The following is an 18,549-nucleotide window of genomic DNA, read 5'->3' on the forward strand; positions in this document are numbered from 1 at the left end:
TCATTTCCTGGATGACTTTTTTAGCAGCAGGAACATTTTTTTTTCATGTTTGTATTCTATGTCACATTCACTAGAATTGTCCCCTGCTCTAAGAACACGAGACTTACCCTGATAAAGCTGAGACTCGTCAGGAGCCACGTTTAGAAGTGTGGATAGAAGCCTTGACAAGATGCCGGTTCCACGAGAAAGGATGGGAGGATTAGGAATGGGTGTTTTTAAGAGGTGATCCTCTGGGTCTGTTACCATAGGGGAGCTTTTCTGGACTTTTGGAATGATGTATAGATGTTTTCTGTGTCTTAATTTATTAAGTTTTCCATGATACTGGTAATGAAATAGATAGAAGGATTGTGATAGAAATAGAAAAATTGGACAGCATAGGGGAAATTTTGACAGTCAGCTTATTGGTACATTGGTGGTGATTATCATTGAGGAGGACCTTTGGCTGTCTGCATGCTGAACAAGGCACAGTAGTTCTGAAAGTCAGAGAAATGAGTCAAAGGGAAAGTTGTTTGGGAGAAACTGGAGAAAGCCACTTAAGATCAAAAGACCTTGAGAGGGGCTAGAGAATTGATTCCGCAGTTAAAAGTGCTTGCTGCTCTCCACAGGACCCAAATTCTGTTCCCAGCACCCACCCTGGGTGGTTCACAGCCTCCTGAAATCTAGCTTCAGGGGATCTGATAGCTTCTGACCTTCCAGGGTCTCTCCTCACACACTTGGCCTACACTTAAACACACACACACACACACACACACACACACACACACACACACACACACACAAACAAACACTAATAAAATCAAACCTAAAAAAATCTCTTAGAAATAACTGCATTTTTTGAGAATAAATAATTTCTTCCTTTAAAATAACGCTTTCATAAATTAAAGCAATACTTAATGAAATTGTTGGTTCATGCTAGGTTAGTATACCTTATACTTTGTTGTGTAATTGTTGACATCTTTTGAAAATTAGCTTAGTCTTAGTCTATTATCTGATAAAGTTCATTCCTCATTTGACTGCTGGAAACCATGATTTGTTTGTGTTTTATACATGTGAAGATGTTATGAGATGTTATGTCTTCCAGCTTGTTAAATTATAGTGGTGAAAGGAGTTGGCCTGTTATATTACAGTCCTAGTCTCTTTTTAGTTTCATGGACAAAGTCTTACTCTGTAGCCCAGGTTGGCCTCAAACTCTTGGCAATACTCTCCCATCTGTGTCATAAGTGCTGGGATTAAGGGATGAGCCACCACCTTTGGTCTTAGTTATTGATGTGTGTTTAAAACATAAATAAATGATTGCATGTGCTAAGTGAAGTTTTGTTTCTTGTATATCTCAATTTAAGGACTCAAAATTTTCAGTAGTTTCGACTATAGTACTTTGGAGTTGCTTGATTGATCAGTTGTATACTGAATGGCATGCATCTCTTGCAGATATCAAACCTTCCAATATTCTTCTGGACAGAAGTGGAAATATTAAGCTCTGTGATTTCGGCATCAGTGGACAACTTGTGGACTCCATTGCCAAGACAAGAGATGCTGGGTGTAGGCCATATATGGCAGTAAGTGTGCAGCCAAGTCTCTTGCTTGGCTGTCATTGCATAGAGTCTGTGCCATTTGGTGCTAGGTATAAGGGATCTGCCTTCAGCCATGTAGCTTCACTGTGCTAGAATATCTCTCGCCCTCAGCATTTCCAAGCTTAAGTTTTAACTTCTGGAAACATTGCTAAATTATTTCACAGCACTCCTTATACATGTTAATCCTCTTGTTTGGCATTTAAGATTTACGGTCTTTCCTGATTTTTGTTTTCATTATATTCAACTCACCCAGTCAACCAGGTGATAAATGGTCTGTGTCTTTGTGTTCTTTCTATCTCTTGTACTTTCTTGGCCATAATAGATAATCAGTATCAGTTGAGAGATGTATGTTCTAGGCTGCTGAAGGATGCTGTTAGAAGTTCTGTAAGAGTAACTTGGTACAGGAACACAGTTCCTGGCAGAATGCAGTGTGTTTTGCAGAGTCTGAAGCTGTGCTCCAATTGTGATTTTTTTACTTCAGGGATGGATGGAACACAGCAATACATGTAAAGCTAGAGACCTTAGGCATTTAGCAGGAAGCAGTTTTCCCTCAGGAAAACTGTTCTTTCAGAGCTTCCCTGTTTGCTGTATTTTAACACCCCCCCCCCCCCCCCCCCCCCCCCCCCCGCGCGCCCCGTGCCAATTTCTTCTTTTAGTGTCCATGGTCCTTGAGAGCAGCATGCTCCTATAAGTGATGATAAGGTTTGCTGGTGTTGATTGAGCCTTTTCTCTCAGTCTGTTTCAGTACTGTAGACTTTTTAAAACCTCACACATGCATGGGGGCATGTGTGCCGTGGTGCATGTGTGGAGGTCAGAGGGCACCTTCATGGAGTCAGTTCTCTCCTCTCACCTTTACATAATAGATTCCAAGAACTGAACCAAGGTTACCAGTCTCACTCAACAAGCACCTTTACTCACTGAGCTATCATGTCTCCAAGAACCTTTTTAAAATAAAGATAAAGTCCTCCTTTGTTTCCTTCATGATTGCTTCTATAAGTGTCAACAAAAGTTTTTAGTCAGAACAATCACAAGCTAGATGTTCAAGATTTTGTGACATGCTCTGGATGAATGGGCCTGGTGTTTCTTCTGATTTCATATTCATTTAAAACCTTGAATATATTTTCTTCCCTATATCACTTGGAAATCAGTTTGCCTTCAATTCTGTTTCTTCAGTGTGTGATCATGTGGAACACAGTGCTGCCTGTTCTTTACATGTGTTCTGTTGCTTGGTATACATGGGCTTCATGTTTGGAAAGCATTGCATATTTCAGTATTGACACTACTTTAGAATCGTTGCATTGTCAGTACCCTGTTTATTAGATTTTTTGATTCACTTTTTCTACAAACGAAAATGTAAGAGAGAGAGAGAGTGTTTGTTTGTGTGTGTGTGTGTGTGTGTGTGTGTGTGTGTGTGTGTGTGTGTGTGTAGAAAGACATTTTCTTTTAGAATCTGAGCTTTGTGAATGTTGTCTCACTCGATAGATGCAATTTAGAAAATCCTATTTTCATCATGTTAATTAGGAACAAATGGCATAGCAGATTCAAAGACAAGAAATCAGAATGATTAGACACATTTGGTAACTGCCATAACTGACACATTCAGTAACCATACAGCCCAGAGAATAACTAAGCATGTTACCTGACTCAGAGCTGGTTTAGTGCGAAGATTAGCTGGAACAATTTTCTCTGTAACAATATGGTTTTATTGCTGTTCTTGTGATAACAAAACACCTAAAGCTGAGTACTTATAGGGAAGGAATGTTAAACTTGTAGTTTTAGAGGCCAAAAGTTTAAGACTGAGTGGCTCTCATCTGTTTGCTTCTGGTGAGAGCCTTCAACTTTACCACAGTATGGCAGAGAAATGGAAAGGGAATTGTCTGCATGCAGAAAGGGCTAAAGGGCCCTGTTTTATAACAACCCCTTCCCAGGAGACCTGACTTAAGAGCCCATCGCCAATCCTTTCTGAGTCCCCCTTTGACCAGCTAACTTCTTTAGAAGCCTCACCTCATAATGGTCTATTGTCTAAATGATTGACTGTCTTACTACTGACATCTTGGGGACCAAGCCTCTAGCACCAGAACACTTAGGAACAAAGCATACCCAAACATGAGCACAGTATGATGTTCCTTAAGAATTGCTTTTTTAAAAATTTTTTTATTTTATAATTTAATTTAATTTTACATATCAGCCACGGATTCCCCTGTCCTCCCCCCCACTTCCCCCCAGCCCACCCCCCATTCTCATCTCTTCCAGGGCAAATAAATAAATAAATAAATACATACATAAAGAAAGAAAGAAAGAATTGCTTTTGATTCATGCAAGTCTTAAAGATATAGCTATGGTCCAGATATAGCCAACTGTTCTGAATTCAGGTAACTTTTAAAGAAAGAAACAGGCCGTGTTCTTGCGTAGAGATGTTGTTCCGAGGCCACCAAGAAAAGGAGCCTAAGGAGTCAATGTTCTTCCTGACTTTACCCAACTCTGGGACAACTGTATCCTACAGGCCTATCCTATCCTACAACTTTATCCTACAGGCCAACTGTAACCTCTGCAGCTCTGATACTACTGGATCAAATGAAATAGTCCTATCAGTTGGTTTACAGAGGCTGACATTAATACGTAGACAAGATCATTAATTTTGAAAGCCTGGAAGTAGCTTAACTCTCCTGGATATATTGTAACATATCAGAAATGCCTTTTGCTTGTATTTTTGAAACAAGGTTTAATGAAGTCCAGGCTGGCTCCAAATTTGGGATCTTCCTACTTCAACCTCCATTTTATAAGAACTGGAATCACCTGAAATGCCATGTGGTAGGCTTTTATAGTTTTTTTCTCAGTCTAGAGAAGCTAGAATTACTCTTTAACTTGTTGAATGTAAGGAAGATCTGAAATATAGAATTTTTGCATAATGTTTTATATGGAAATGGTTTACAGTTTGCTAAGCTCTCTTTCCCCACATATAAATATGTGAATGTATGCATGTGTGCATGTGTGTGTTGTACACTTGCATGCTTGCTGAACCATTTTATTCTAAACACTCAGGTGTCCCTTTCCCAAGATGTATATTCTTTTGCATGAACACAGTAACATTTACATGAATAAAATAGTCAAGAATTTTGTTTTATTACATTGGTAATACTTACATTTCCTAAATATCTAAAAAATAGTCACCTTAAAATGATGCCTCATTTTCAGCTTTTGCATTCTTTATTTTAGTCTGAGCTGGCCTGGACCATTCCTTTTTTTTTTTTTTTTTTCCCTCCATGGGATTGACCTTTTTGGAAGTAGCTTTAGAAGTTTGCATTCTTTGTGAGTCAGGTTCTCCCAGGTGATTAGATTCAGACCATAGATTGTTTTAGGATGCCAACTTCATAGATGTTGTCTGCTTTATATTGCACCATATGACAAAGCACATCATGTTGACTACTTAAAACACTTGAAAGACCATGGGAACAGTTGCAAAATAGTGTCCTCTTTCTTTAATTTCTTTTTTTTCTTCTCTTAAACACACCTGATGATCTAAATTCCAGAAGATACCTCATCTTTCTATTACCCTCCAACACAGTGACTTCTAGAAAGTTACTTCAGGGCCTGGAGAGATGGTTCATGGGTTAAGAGCATCTGTTGCTCTTCCAGAGGACCCAAGTTTCATTTAAATTTAAATTTAATTCTCAGCTCTCATGTTGGGTGGCTTACAACTTCAGCCCCATGGGATTGGATACCTTGGTCTCTGTGAGCACCCACATGCAAAAGGCTTATGCACACAGATATGTACATACACAGAGATACAAAATACATGAATAAAAGTCACCTCAGCTTCCTTTTTATGTCTTTTCCTCTTGTGTGTCTTCTTGTGTAATAGACACCTTTCCATACAGTATATAAAATGGTGCTAGATCATTGGTGAAAGAAAGGATGCACTTTAAAGAAGTACTCTTTGAAATATGTTATTATCAAAGCTTTTCTCTCTGTTCTGTCAGTGTTTACTTCATAAATTGCATGGCCCTACTATTTGGTGAATAGTGTATCTGTTATATCTTCTTTAAGAGTTCACTCTCCCTATTCATTTAAATATTTTTGTTCTCAGTGGTATTCATAGAGTTTAGTATGAAATCATTTAAACTCCTAAAGAGTTCATGGGTTTGGCCAGTAGTGGCACATACCTTTAATCCCAGTGCTCAGGAGGCAGAGGCAGAGTCAGGCAAATCTCTGTGAATTTGAGGCCAGCCTGGTCTACATAGTAAGTTCTAGGTTAGCTACAGCTGCATGGTAACACCTTGTCTCAAAAAAAACAACCAAACAGACAAAACAAATTCATGGGTTTGGATACTATTACTGAGAATGGAATGAACATTTTTTTAACATTTCACCGTTGTTATGTGGAAATACCAATAGTTGGCTTATGTTGGCACTGTATCTTGGTGACCTTGCTAATTTAGTATCCTCTGGTAGTTTTAATAGGGATTTCCTGTGTAGAGAGAGTTGTAGAAATTTAAATGTCTCTGAATAAGAGTACCACCTCTACCTTGATTTTGTTGCCCTAGCTGGAACCCAGTGCTGAAATAGCAGGGGTGGACATTTCCATTAGAAAGTGTTGTCTCCAGAATTAACTCTAGGTTGCTTTGAATTTCTTTGATGAAATGAGCACTTTTATCTAATCTTAATATGCTAAGACTTGTTGCTATTGTTGCTATTATTACTGGGTTTCATTTGAGTTTTGTCAGAAGCTAAAGTTATTGGTCATACAGATTTTCCCCATTATATGAATATGTATTCCATTCATGTTACGTGTATAAGACTCATATGCATTCCTGAGACAGAACACACTGGTTCTAATGCATTAGCTCTTCTGTGGTTGGGTTGGATTTACTCATGTTGCTCGTGAGTTCTGTACCTTTGTGTAGGGAGACATTGTCTTGCACTGTCTGTGTCAAGTTTTCCTAAGAGCTTTTAGTGGCCTCTTGTTTTAGTGGCCTCTTGGAATGAGTTTGAAACCATTTCTTTCTTTCTTTCTTTCTTTCTTTCTTTCTTTCTTTCTTTCTTTCTTTCTTTCTTTCTTTCTTTCTTTCTTTCTTTCTTTCTTTCTTTCTTTCTTCCTTCCTTCCTTCCTTCCTTCCTTCCTTCCTTCCTTCCTTCCTTCCTTCCTTCTTTCTTTCTTTCTTTCTTCCTTTCTTTCTTTCTTTCTTTCTTTCCCTGCCTTCCTTCCTTCTTTTTGTCTTTTGAAATAAAATTTGCATAGGATGGCTGGTATTTCTTCCTTGCAGATTTGAAAGGGCTCAGTGAACCCATCTTAATGTGAGCCTGTTTCTGGGAAGGTGGGTTTTTTGTTCATTGTTTTTCCATTTTTCTTTTAAGACAGGGTCTTTCACTGTAGTCCAGACTATCCTGGTACCTGCTGTACAGCCCAAGCTTACCTTGAACTTAACGGTAACTCTCCTGCCTTGGCCTCCCCAGTATTAGGATTATAGGTGTGAGCATGACACCCAGCTTGTGGGAAGGTTTTTAATGACAAAGTCATTAAAAAATATACTTCTAAGGTTATTTGTATTTCTTTATTGTCTTGATAGGTTTTCATTTTCCTTTTAAAAATATATTTTTGTTATTTCTTTTAGAACTTCATAGTGCTTTGGATCATATTCATCCCTCTGTCTTCCCCCAGTTCCTCTTGGACCCACTCTCTCACCCCCCTGAACTTCAGATCCTTTTTCCTTAAATGGCTCACCAAGTCCAATTTGTGCTGACGGTATCCTCCTCGATGTGCAGCCATCCATCCACCGGAGTGTGGCTGGCCTGTCAGGGCCACACCCCCGAAAGACCTGTCCTCTCCCCCTAGTAGCCAGCAGCTGTCACTAGCCCCTCAGTTCCACATGAAGGCTTATATGGCACCTCTCCCATCTCCTATCATATCTGTTTGTTTCTTTCAGGTGAATAAGACTTCCTAGCTTTCAGTCTTACTTAGAAATGTCAAGGCTTTCTCGTTCTCTTGGTCTGCTTAGCTCTGGCCTTCACTGTGTGATTTTGCTGTTGCCCAAGAAGTGCTGTGGCTTTGTTGACTTCTTTTTTTTTTTTTTTTTTTAATTTCTATTTCATTTAACTCACTGTCTTTGCTACTTCCTGATGCTCAGTTCCTTGGGTCTGATTCTTCTTTTTGAGGTTGTTGTTGCTGTTGTGTTTGTTTGATGTTTGGTTTTCTAGTTCCTTAATCTGTACAGCTGGGTTGTGATCTGAGACATCTTCTCCATTATTTGCTTTAAGGAGATGATTTCCTTCTGAGTAAGACTCAGCCACATCCTGCAATGCGTGCTAAGCTGGAATCTCGTTTTTATGTAGTTCAAAATAGATTTTTACTGCTTCTTGAGACTCCTTTAATCCACATGTTACTTAGGATGTTTTTTGTTCCTCTCTAAATATTTGGTGATATTCAAAGATAGGGTTAGGGTTTGAAGGTACTCATGATTTCTAGTATCTCATCATCTCAGCATGTGCTATGCATTGTTGCCGTTCTACATAAGAAGGTATGTGTCTTGCCTCAGAACACTAGGTCTGTACTAGTGTGGATTAGTGATGCTGGGACAGTGTTTTCTCCTGTGATTGAATAGTCAGTGTTTTTATGTAGTATGTATCATTTTCAGTAAAATAATGATATTTATAACAAAAATGTAAATAGCTTTCAATGAATATTGTTGCAGCACAGTACTTGTTTTCAAATTAAAATGCATATGTCTCCAAATTAGTGGTATAGTAACTATCACACTTTTGAGATGTTTCTTTTTAGTAGCAGTTTCTGTCAGCCTTTAGGAACAACCCATTGTTAACTCCAAGCCACTGATATACTCTCTTGCTGTTCCTCTGCATCCATTGACACACTCTGTAAAAATGGCACCTAATTTCAAGGACTTAGAAAAATGTTCCCTTCATAGAAGTTACTAAAATTTTTGTTTGTTTGTTCTACTGTTCATAGATGATATATTATATGATGTGCTTTAATTTGGCTAAAATGATTCATAGGCATGTATCTTTAAAGGTAATTCAAGTAATAAATTTAACCTTATTGAGAAGAATTAAAGGGTGGGATAGTACAGTGATGACAGTTCCTGCTTTGCTTTTTTTTATCTCAAGTACCTTGTGATCTGTCTTACCCATTGAGCAAAGGCTGAGAGAATCAGAATGCTGCCATTGCCTTCCTCCTGCTCCTTCCCATTTACCCTCATTTGCTTCAGCTTTGCCGGTGCTTGAGTATTTAGGGGAGAAATTCAGAAGGACTGTTTTATAGTCCCTGTGTTAGTTAGGGTTACTAGTGCTGTGATGAAACACTATGACCAAAAGGAAGTAGGTGAGGAAAAGGTTTATTCACTTCCACATCGATATTCATCGCTGAAGGAAGTCAGGACAGGAACTCAAACAGGACAGGAACCTGGAGGCAGGAGCTGATGCAGAGGCCATAAGGAGTGCTGCTTACTGGCTTGTTCCCCATGGCTTGCTCAGCCTGCTTTATAGAACCCAGAACCACCAGCCCAAGGATGGCACCACCCACCATGGGCTGGGCCCTCCCCCCTTGATCACTAATTAAGAAAATGCCAGATCTTATGGAGGCATTTTTTGACTGAGGCTCCCTTCTCTCTGATAACTTTAGCTTGTGTCAAGATGACATAAGACTAGCCAGCACAAACTTTCTGACATAGCCATTGAGCTCAGTGCAGTCTTTTGCTGGTTGTTTCTAACACAGTGATGTTTTCCTGTTACTCCCAGAATGGCCTTGGACATGAATTCTTCTAGGAAGATGCTGAGGTTTTGGTCTCCCTTCTCAGCTACTGCTTCCATTCACCTGCTCCTTTAGGATTCATATAATAAATGACTTTGACTTCTCTTTGTATTCCAGCCTGAAAGAATAGACCCAAGTGCGTCACGACAAGGATATGATGTCCGCTCTGATGTCTGGAGTTTGGGGATCACATTGGTATGTTTCTGCTGGCACAGCTTTGTCATAGTAATGTAACAATAAGAGATTAAGAGGTTAAAAAAAAATGTTGAAAAGGGATGATGAGAAACTTCATGATTTGTAACAAGCAGAAACTCTTCATTTTTACCTAGAGACACTATTGAAATTTTGGTTTAATTTTAAATGTATCTGCCTTAGGTTGGAGTGCTTTAGCAAAATACTGTAAGATGGCTATCTTAGTAAGTATCTTGCAGTTCTGGAGACTTGGAAGTCCAAGATCAAGGGTTTGACATACTTTAGACAGTGAGCTGATGTCTTTCTTGTTCTCACATAGCAAAGGGGTGAGGGACATGGCTGTCTAAGGTCTGTCTTGTAAGTTCACTAATCCTGTTTGTGAGGCACCAAGCTCTCTGGTGACCTAGTCACTTCCTCAAGCCCTCTCTCGTGAGGCTGTCACCTTGGGTCTTGGCTTCTACATAAGGACTTTGAGGGGACATAGTCTAAGCCGTACTTTTTTATGTACTCATTTCTTCTTCTCCAAAGTTGATTTTCTTGTGTTTACTGTTGTTCTAGACCATGCTAGGATTGTTGTTGTTGTTTCTGGTTTTGAATGGCTTCTGTAGCTTCTACATTATCTGTGAAGTTTCTGTCCTACATGGGTTCTATGAGGTAGACAATGTAAAATGCCTTTGCTTACATTTTCCTCCCATCTTCAATTTGAGCCAAGACCCCCTTAGTTCAGATTTAAAGTAATGGGCTTTTTGTAGCTCACCAGTCTCATCTTTTAAAATTGAAATTTCTTCCTGTAATCAGAGTGACATATCCTTTTTAACTTTGGTGAGAACTGTTGACAGACTAATGGATTCTCTCCTATAGAGGGGAGACTCTGCAGTTTGCTTCTGCAGGTCCACAGCTGTCTCCTCTTTTTCTCGTCATGAAACCAGTCACAGACTATAGTCAGACCTGTTGCTCCTACTTAGGGGATGTTTTGCATGTAATTCATACTTTAAATTCAGAAATGCCTGCCTAGTACCTCCCTGAGCAAAAAAGCCAGGCATAATGGCTACATTTGTGATGCTGGAGTTGAGAAGGCAGGGGCAGGTGAATCCTTGAAGTTTGCTGGCCAGCTAGTCTAGCCTTCTTGGTGAATTCTTGGTCACAGAGAGACCCTGTCTCTAAAAACCAAGATGGGTGAAGCCTGAGGAACAATATTCAAAGTTGTCCTGTACCCTCCACACACCTGTGTGTGAATGTATGTACACAAACATGTCCATGTGCACCTGTGTACACATAGACATACTCATGTGTACCTGCACACACACACACACACACACACACACACACACACACACACACACACACACACACACGCATGCGCGCGCAAACAAACCCTTGTGCACTTGTGTACATACACCCAGAGCAGTTATGCACTTCCTTACTAAAGAGAAATGTCTCTAAAAGTTGCTTTTGTTTGGTTTGGTTGGGAAGGAGGAGTGGCAATTGTACCAAGGCCTTAGGCATAGTAGGTGAGAGTTTTGTCACTAAATGACAGACACCCCACACCTGTGAAAGGTTGTAGTAGAGAAACATTTACACAGGTTCCATTAAGCTGCCTCAGCGAAGCTTTGTTTAGAAACAGAGTGTTGCCGGGCGGTGGTGGCGCACGCCTTTAATCCCAGCACTCGGGAGGCAGAGGCAGGCGGATCTCTCTGAGTTCAAGGCCAGCCTGGTCTCCAAAGCCAGTTCCAGGAAAGGCAAAAAGCTACACAGAGAAACCCTGTCTTGAAAAACCAAAAAAAAAAAAAAAAAAAAAAAAAAAAAAAAAGAAAGAAAGAAACAGTGTTTCAGTACTTAGAATCTTTCATTGCTGACTTTCCTAGGATAATCTTAAAGTAAGTAGTCTTTCACCATAGAACACACAGACTTCTTATCCAGCCTGTCCTCCAGTGTGAGCATAGGGAGGTTATTCCTCATGGGTAAGGGTTAGCCTTTCAAAGCATTTTTCAGCTTTACTGAAAAGAAACTTCAGCCAAAGCTGTGACCCTGTCCTCCCCCATGGATGCCTGCGTGTCAGCTTCTCACTTCTCTGTGTACCGGTGTCTAAGTGGAGACACCAGTGAGCTGACAGCTGTTCTGAGAGAAAGTGGAACTGATTGTCTAAGAATGTTCCTTCTTAGGAACCATTCTCTGTACAAGTTTGGAGCCTCAGCCTCATCTCTCAGTCTTTTATCAAAGCACATAAATTTGTTATTAAATGTTTTAGGGCCATAGTACTCTTTAGATATGTATTGTGCCTTTGATGACATTGGTGTGTGCCCTTTATTGGGTCTTCAAACCTGACTTGGTTTCTTCATTATAAAGTCTGGCTGCAGTTGAAATAACTCTAGGATTCGCTTACTGTTGCCTCTGAATTCAGACTGGGTCTTCATTTGTTAAATGTTCTTTTTACTTTATAAAGGAATCTGGCCACTGTTTGAACTGAGAACTCCTGTGCAGGTGACTACAGAGTATGAAATTGTTTGCTGTAGAAATCTAGACTAAGCCTCTCAGAGCCTTTCATACAAAGGGGTTGGGCCTGTGTTATGGAGGTATAATTGACCCTAGATTCAGAGTTTGGCATTCGACTGTACTTCAAGTCCTTGAGTTTGGTCAAGGCACACTTCTCTACATTATGTCCTCCACTTAGCCTTAGGATTCAAGGGTTCCTCCCTAACTTGACAGAGTTTGAGGGAGGGCTTAAAAGAGTTTCGCTGGATGTTTGGATTGACATCACGCTTTCGGTAGGGAGTAGTAAATCATGCCTAGTGTCTTTGTTTTTGTTCTCTTTAGTACGAGTTGGCCACAGGCCGATTTCCTTATCCAAAGTGGAATAGTGTATTTGATCAGCTAACACAAGTGGTAAAAGGAGACCCTCCACAACTAAGTAATTCCGAAGAAAGGGAGTTCTCCCCCAGTTTCATCAACTTTGTCAACTTGTGGTAAGTACTCTATTCACCAGTGTTCAGACCCACGTGGTGGACCCGTCAGGCAACTTAATCTCAGTTACATGGATACTTTATATAGGGAAAGAGGTCCTTTGTTACATTACCCCTAGCTAGGCCTATGGCTCACTGCTGTGTGGAAATTCCAGCCAGCCTGAAGAGGCATCACCCTCTTATTCTACTACAGGTGTTGGTGAAAAGCAGCTGTGGGTGCTGGAGAAACAGCTGCCTCCAAATCACCAGTTCCTGGTATAAGTTACCAGGTTAAATGTCTAGGTGAGATTGGTAATCTTATCATGATGAAGTTGTGCCAGGATCATCTGAATGCTTTTACTACTCATTAACTCACCAGACCAGACTTTAAGGCATGGATCTCTGCTCTGATAAAACCTAGAGCATAGCTGGGTATGGGTAGGAGTAGTAAGGTCAAGCCCAAAGCTTAATTGATTAAAATGTATCCATTGGCTCTTTGTAATCCTGTTCCAAAGAAGGCATGAGCTCCATGTCTGACATGTTGTCCACTCTAGCAGTTCTTTTCTATGTAATTGGCACCTAAGAACATACGTGTGTAGGGCGAGGGAGATGGCTCGGTGGGTGAAGCCCTTGCTTTGCAGATAGAACTGCCACTGGAGCTCTCTCTAATCCCAGAAGCCACTGAAAGCCAGGTAGGCAAGGTGGCCTGCTTGTCCTGCCAGCACTTCTCCGTGCAGACAGGACAAACTGGCTAACTAGACAAGAGTCAGGGAGCCCTGGATTCAGAGAGAGGTCTTCCTCAAAAAATGAAGAAGATAGTTCGAGGCCAGCCTGGTCCCCAAAGCGAGTTCCAGGAAAGGCGCAAAGCTACACAGAGAAACCCTGTCTCGAAAAACCAAAAAAAAAAAAAAAAAAAAAAAAAAAAAAAAAATGAAGAAGATAATGATTAAGGAAAAAGTATGTCAACCTCTGCCCTCCTCACACAATTGTGTGCACATGCACCCACACACATGTGAGCATGCATACGTATGTGCGTGCAGACCACAGGCAAAGAATAAATGTATATGGATACGGCTGGTAGTATTGTATTCTGTTTTAAATAGCATTTTTAGTTTAGCATTTAGACAGTTTTGATAATTGTTCATTTTATTCAGCATGATTTAAAGATGCCTTATTTACTCTTGAGCATGCTTTTGTTTTTATAGGAATGCCATCTCTCTGTATGTACTCTCTCTGGGCTTTATAAGACTTCTAGTGCAGGCTCTAACATTGTCCTCTTTCTGAATAATGAGAAAACATTTGGTGACTGGAGTTTTCAAGTCTCTTTCATCTTCTCTGACCAAATTCTGCCTCTTGTGATCTTTCAGAAAGGGAAAAGAGTGCCTCAAGAACTAGATAGAAGAAAGCTTGTGGATGACAATTGACTGGTTCCCTCTCCTCACTGAAAAGCAGTCTGTTCTTTACCAGTCTGCACATATTATATGCAGTTGTATAATTCCATAAACTTGACCTTTCTATATATTCCATTTTAATGAATACTTGCTTAAAGAATCTAACATGTATCACAGAGTCTTTATTTTTAAATTTTTATGTATGTGTTGTATGCCAGAGCACACATGTGGAGGTCAGAGAACAACTTTTGGGAGTTCATTCTCACCTTCTACCTTTCTTTGTGAGATGGGTCTGTTTCTGCCACTGTGTGGTGTATTCCAGGCTGGCTGGTCCACAGACTGCCTCTGTCTCCCATCTCTTAGGAGTATAGGGATTGCACATGTACGCTACTGCATCTGACTTTTTACCTGGCTTCTAGAGATCTGAATTGAAGGCAGCAGGCTTTCAGGACACTGCTTTCCCCCATTGAGTGATTTCCCCAGCTCTACTTTGTTTTGGTTCCTAGACCTCCTCTGTGGTTTTATTTTTATATATGTGTGTGTGTAGTGCTTATGTTACATTTTCTCCTTGTTTTCCTCTGTGCCACAGTAGGCAGCAGTGGTGAATATGTGTCCCGTGTTTTTTGTTTCTTAGTATGTCAAAATTGCTGTCTAAATAATTATATCTACAGTTGAAGGATATCTGCCCTCATAAGAGCTTTGTTTAAAGCCTTATATAACCCAGGCTAGCCTTGAACTTTATATATAGCCAAAGATGACCTTGACCTGGTTCTGCCTTTCATTTGTAAAAAGCAAAATAATTGGATCAATGTGACTTCATCTTAACACTGTTACTTTCATGTTATTTTAGCCTTACAAAGGACGAATCCAAAAGGCCAAAGTATAAAGAGCTTCTGGTGAGTATGGACCCCATAGTTAGTTCACTAAGCAGCGTACGTCTCCATAGAAAGGCTTGGCCTTGTAGAGTGTTTCAGACAACAGACTTTACTCAGAGAAAACTTGGTGGTTATAATTTTCCTTATAATTTACTAGCTCATTTCTCATAAAAAGAATTTGCACTTAACATGTCAGAAAATTCCCCTAAAGCATTTCATTGCATAGTCTTTAGTATATGTAAGAAAGTCAGTGGGAACTTCATTCATTGTGCATACTCTCCCTCTGCTAATGTGCATCACTCTGCCAGAGAAGTTCTCCTTCATCTCATGAGAAGCAGTCTCTTTGTGTGGCTTTCCTCTGAGCAGAGAAGAAAGTATTGTCTGTGGTCCAATGATGTGGGAATGTTTTAAGACAAGGTTAGATTGCTTATCACACTTAGGGTTTTCCAAGACTGTCAAGCCAAACTTGTGGTCAACCCAGCAATGACTATAAAGATACTCAGGTGCTATAACCAGAGAAATTGTAGGAAAAATTGTTTCTGGTGACAGAGGACAAAAAGGGCTTGATGAAGGAGATTCCAGGCTTTGGGCTCTGGAAAACACAGGGAAAATCTCTTTTGCCCTCTTTTTGAGTAGAAATCAGAAGGTTTGGAACTGAAAAGCCCTTTGAAAGATCCTTGTAAGCTGCCAATGGGGGAAGTAGAGGCTTGTGATCTGCTCTGGCATCCTGAGAAGCTAGACTGAGAGGCCCGTCGTCCTTGGCTCTCACGTGGTTGCATGCTAAGGGACAAACAACTCCGTTCTCTTCCTCAGTGAATACTGTCTGTATGCAGCGAAGTTTTGAGACCTCACTGCCAGGGTGGAACCTCCAGATGGGAACCTAGTATGTCACATCTAGGGTGTCCACATCCACTGAAATGTGCATGTGATAAATGCCTCTCCTATGATATGCTGAAGCTGTATGTGGGTAGGAGCTTTTAGTTCTGTGCTATATAGAAACTGAGAAAGGTTGAGTTAGGGCTCTAATATAAATGTTTGATGCTTTTCTCTGTTCAATTTTCTTGCAGAAACATCCCTTTATTTTGATGTATGAAGAACGTACTGTCGAGGTCGCATGCTATGTTTGTAAAATCCTGGATCAGATGCCAGCTACTCCCAGCTCTCCCATGTATGTCGACTGATACCGCTGCTACATCAGACTTCAGAAAAAAGGGCTGAGAGGAAGCAAGACGTAAAGAGTTTTCATCCTGTATCACAGTGTTTTTATTGCTCGCCCAGACACCATGTGCAATAAGATTGGTGTTCGTTTCCATCATGTCTGTATACTTCTGTCACCTAGAATGTGCATCCCTGTAATTCCTGACTGATCACAGTGTTAGTGCTGGTCAGAGACCTCATCCTGCTCTTTTGTGATGAACATATTCATGACGTGTGGAAGTCAGTACGATCAAGTTGTTGACTGTGATTAGATCACACCTTAAATTCATTTCTAGACTCGAAACCTGGAGACGCAGCTACTGGAATGGTGTTTCGTCAGACTTCCAACGCCTGGAAGGACACAGTGATGGATGTACTGTCTGAACATAGAGACTTGGGCTTGAGTGAGAAGAGCTTGCACAGCCAGTGAGACACATTGCCTTCTGGAGCTGGGAGACAAAGGAGGGATTTCCTTTTTTTTCACCAAGTGCAATAGATTTCCTGATCTGATATTCTGTTGCTTTACAGTCACAGTTGATGTTGGGGATCGATGTGCTCAGCCAAATTTCCTGTTCAAAATAATCATGTTAAATTAGAATGAATCTATCTTTACCAAAAACCTTGTTGCTTTCAGAGAGGTGAACATTAAAATACTGAGACAGGACAGAATGTGTTCTTTGTCCTTTTCCAGCCCTGCTCTTCACTGGGAAGGTACAGGAGACTGCCACTTGTCATAGAAGGGTGCTGCCAACTTGATGCTCTGCCTGCCACCTACTGCCAGGACTGAATGAAGGAAACAGTACTGAGGGCAAAGTTTACAGTTGTTTTTGATTCTGGGATCTTCTCCAGAACAGTGTGGAGCAGCTATAGATTTCCCCTTGGCCCCAAGCCTGGTACTTGAGCCATTATAACTCACTAACAGGGAGAAGTAGCTAGTAGCAATGTGCCTTGATGATTAGATGAAGATTCCTGAAGGCAGCAAAACACCAAATCACAATTCTCTGCTTCTTGCCAGCATGGGCCAGGTCTTCAGTTTCTGATTCTTTCCCTTCCCCATAATCTGTTGTCACCACAGGTTGACTTTTGCTCAATCCAGTATTTCCCCTGGTTTTTTACATTTGGAACCCTAACATAACCAGGGATGCTACTTACCAAGGACTTGTAGCCCTGAATCGCTCCTGTGCTCTAACGTTTGAAAAGCCGAGACAGCCGGCCTCAGTTGATATGGTAGGTAAGAAAGAGGCAGTGTTGGAGAGGCACATTTGAGCAGAATGAAGATCTGAAATGGCAGCCTTTCAGATAGGCGTGTCGCCTGTTGGGGCCTCTACCAGTTCACTGACTCCCTTGGATGTGGAATTTTACCCATATCCCCCCCCCCCCCCCCCCCCCCCCCCCCCCCCGCCAAAGTAAACCATAAAGGAAGCCGCTTCATCTCATGTGCTGCTCATCCTCACTTACCCTTTAGCCAGACACTGAGCATCAGGTTTTGCATAGCAGTTAGTCAGTACTGGAAGGTGCCCTGAGATGCAGGTGATGCCCTTACAGAATCAAGCCCTGGTAGGTACTGCCAGAGTGGCACTCATCAATACTATAAAACAATAAAGGAGAATGGTGCTGTTCAAAGTTACATCCCTATTCATTGCAGAATTTAAAAATGGTTTATCTCTTGGTCCACTTGCCTCATTTCCCCATTTTCTACCCCTGGCCCCCTAACCCTTAGGTTCTCTTAAGTTTCACTAGGAGACATTACTGGATGTCTTCCTTAAGCTGTACCAAGCCATCGTCCTCCATTGCTCCCAGGACTCAAGAGGAATTTGTTTCTCTGCTGTCAGCTTCCTGTCTGGCTTAGTATAGCCTCACTCTGCCATTATGCAAGTGGAGATCAAAGCAATTCTGACTGTCCAGGAGCTATCTCACTTTCTGCTGTGTGGGTGACCACAAAAAAAAAAAAAAAAAGGCAATTTTAGTGTATTAATCATAGATTATTATAAACTATAAACTTAAGGGCAAGGAGTTTATTACAATGTATCTTTATTAAAACAAAAGGGTGTATAGTGTTCACAAACTGTGAAAATAGTGTAAGAACTGTACATTGTGAGCTCTGGTTATTTTTCTCTTGTACCATATGAAAGTATATAAAAAATATCAAAAAAGCTGATGTGCAGGGATTTTGCCTTATTTGTCTGTAAAAATGTAGCTCAGTAACATAACTGCTTCTTGGAGCTTTGGAATATTTTATCCTGTATTCTTGTTTGAATCCCTCCTCTATTTAAGACATAGCCATGGAATCCACATGTTTATGGAATAGTCTACCTTTTGCCTGCAGGTCAGTTGTAATAAATCTAGGATGTGATAATGACCTTGTAATTTGATTTTCTGCAGTCATACCCTGAGAAAGTTAAAAAAAAAAAAGACATTAAATTATCTGTGCATTTCATATGGAGGGACATTTTCTCCTTCCAGAAGTTTCTGGCTCTTTTCTTTTTCCTCCTCTTTCAATGCTTGTCTTTGAGGTAACAATGTGGCACAGCTTGTTTTTTCTTTCAGCAGCTGTGCTGCATTCTTTTCAAGCTTGCGCTTGGTTGCTTACTGAACCTACCTTGCTGCAGAAAGCTGCAAGAA

At 40.6% G+C, this 18,549-nt stretch overlaps 1 protein-coding gene across 8 annotated transcripts in view; it reads left to right on the top strand.

Annotated features, from left to right (window-relative positions):
* Map2k4 (mitogen-activated protein kinase kinase 4) overlaps window positions 1–18,286 on the top strand; it is a 96,961-nt gene extending 78,675 nt beyond the window's left edge. For all 8 annotated transcript variants that reach the window (XM_052756906.1, XM_052756908.1, XM_052756907.1 and 5 more), the window contains 5 exons: window positions 1,429–1,556; window positions 9,451–9,528; window positions 12,340–12,488; window positions 14,706–14,751; window positions 15,798–18,286. In XM_052756906.1, coding sequence (XP_052612866.1) covers window positions 1,429–1,556; window positions 9,451–9,528; window positions 12,340–12,488; window positions 14,706–14,751; window positions 15,798–15,911 — 515 coding nt within the window. In that variant the 3' untranslated portion in view covers window positions 15,912–18,286. The remainder of the gene's footprint in view (window positions 1–1,428; window positions 1,557–9,450; window positions 9,529–12,339; window positions 12,489–14,705; window positions 14,752–15,797) is intronic.
* Window positions 18,287–18,549: the final 263 nt, after the last annotated feature.

This window comes from Peromyscus californicus, unplaced genomic scaffold (genome assembly GCF_007827085.1).
Source record: "Peromyscus californicus insignis strain IS unplaced genomic scaffold, ASM782708v3 Scaffold_3__1_contigs__length_106647218, whole genome shotgun sequence".
Classification (NCBI taxonomy): Eukaryota; Metazoa; Chordata; class Mammalia; order Rodentia; family Cricetidae; genus Peromyscus; species Peromyscus californicus.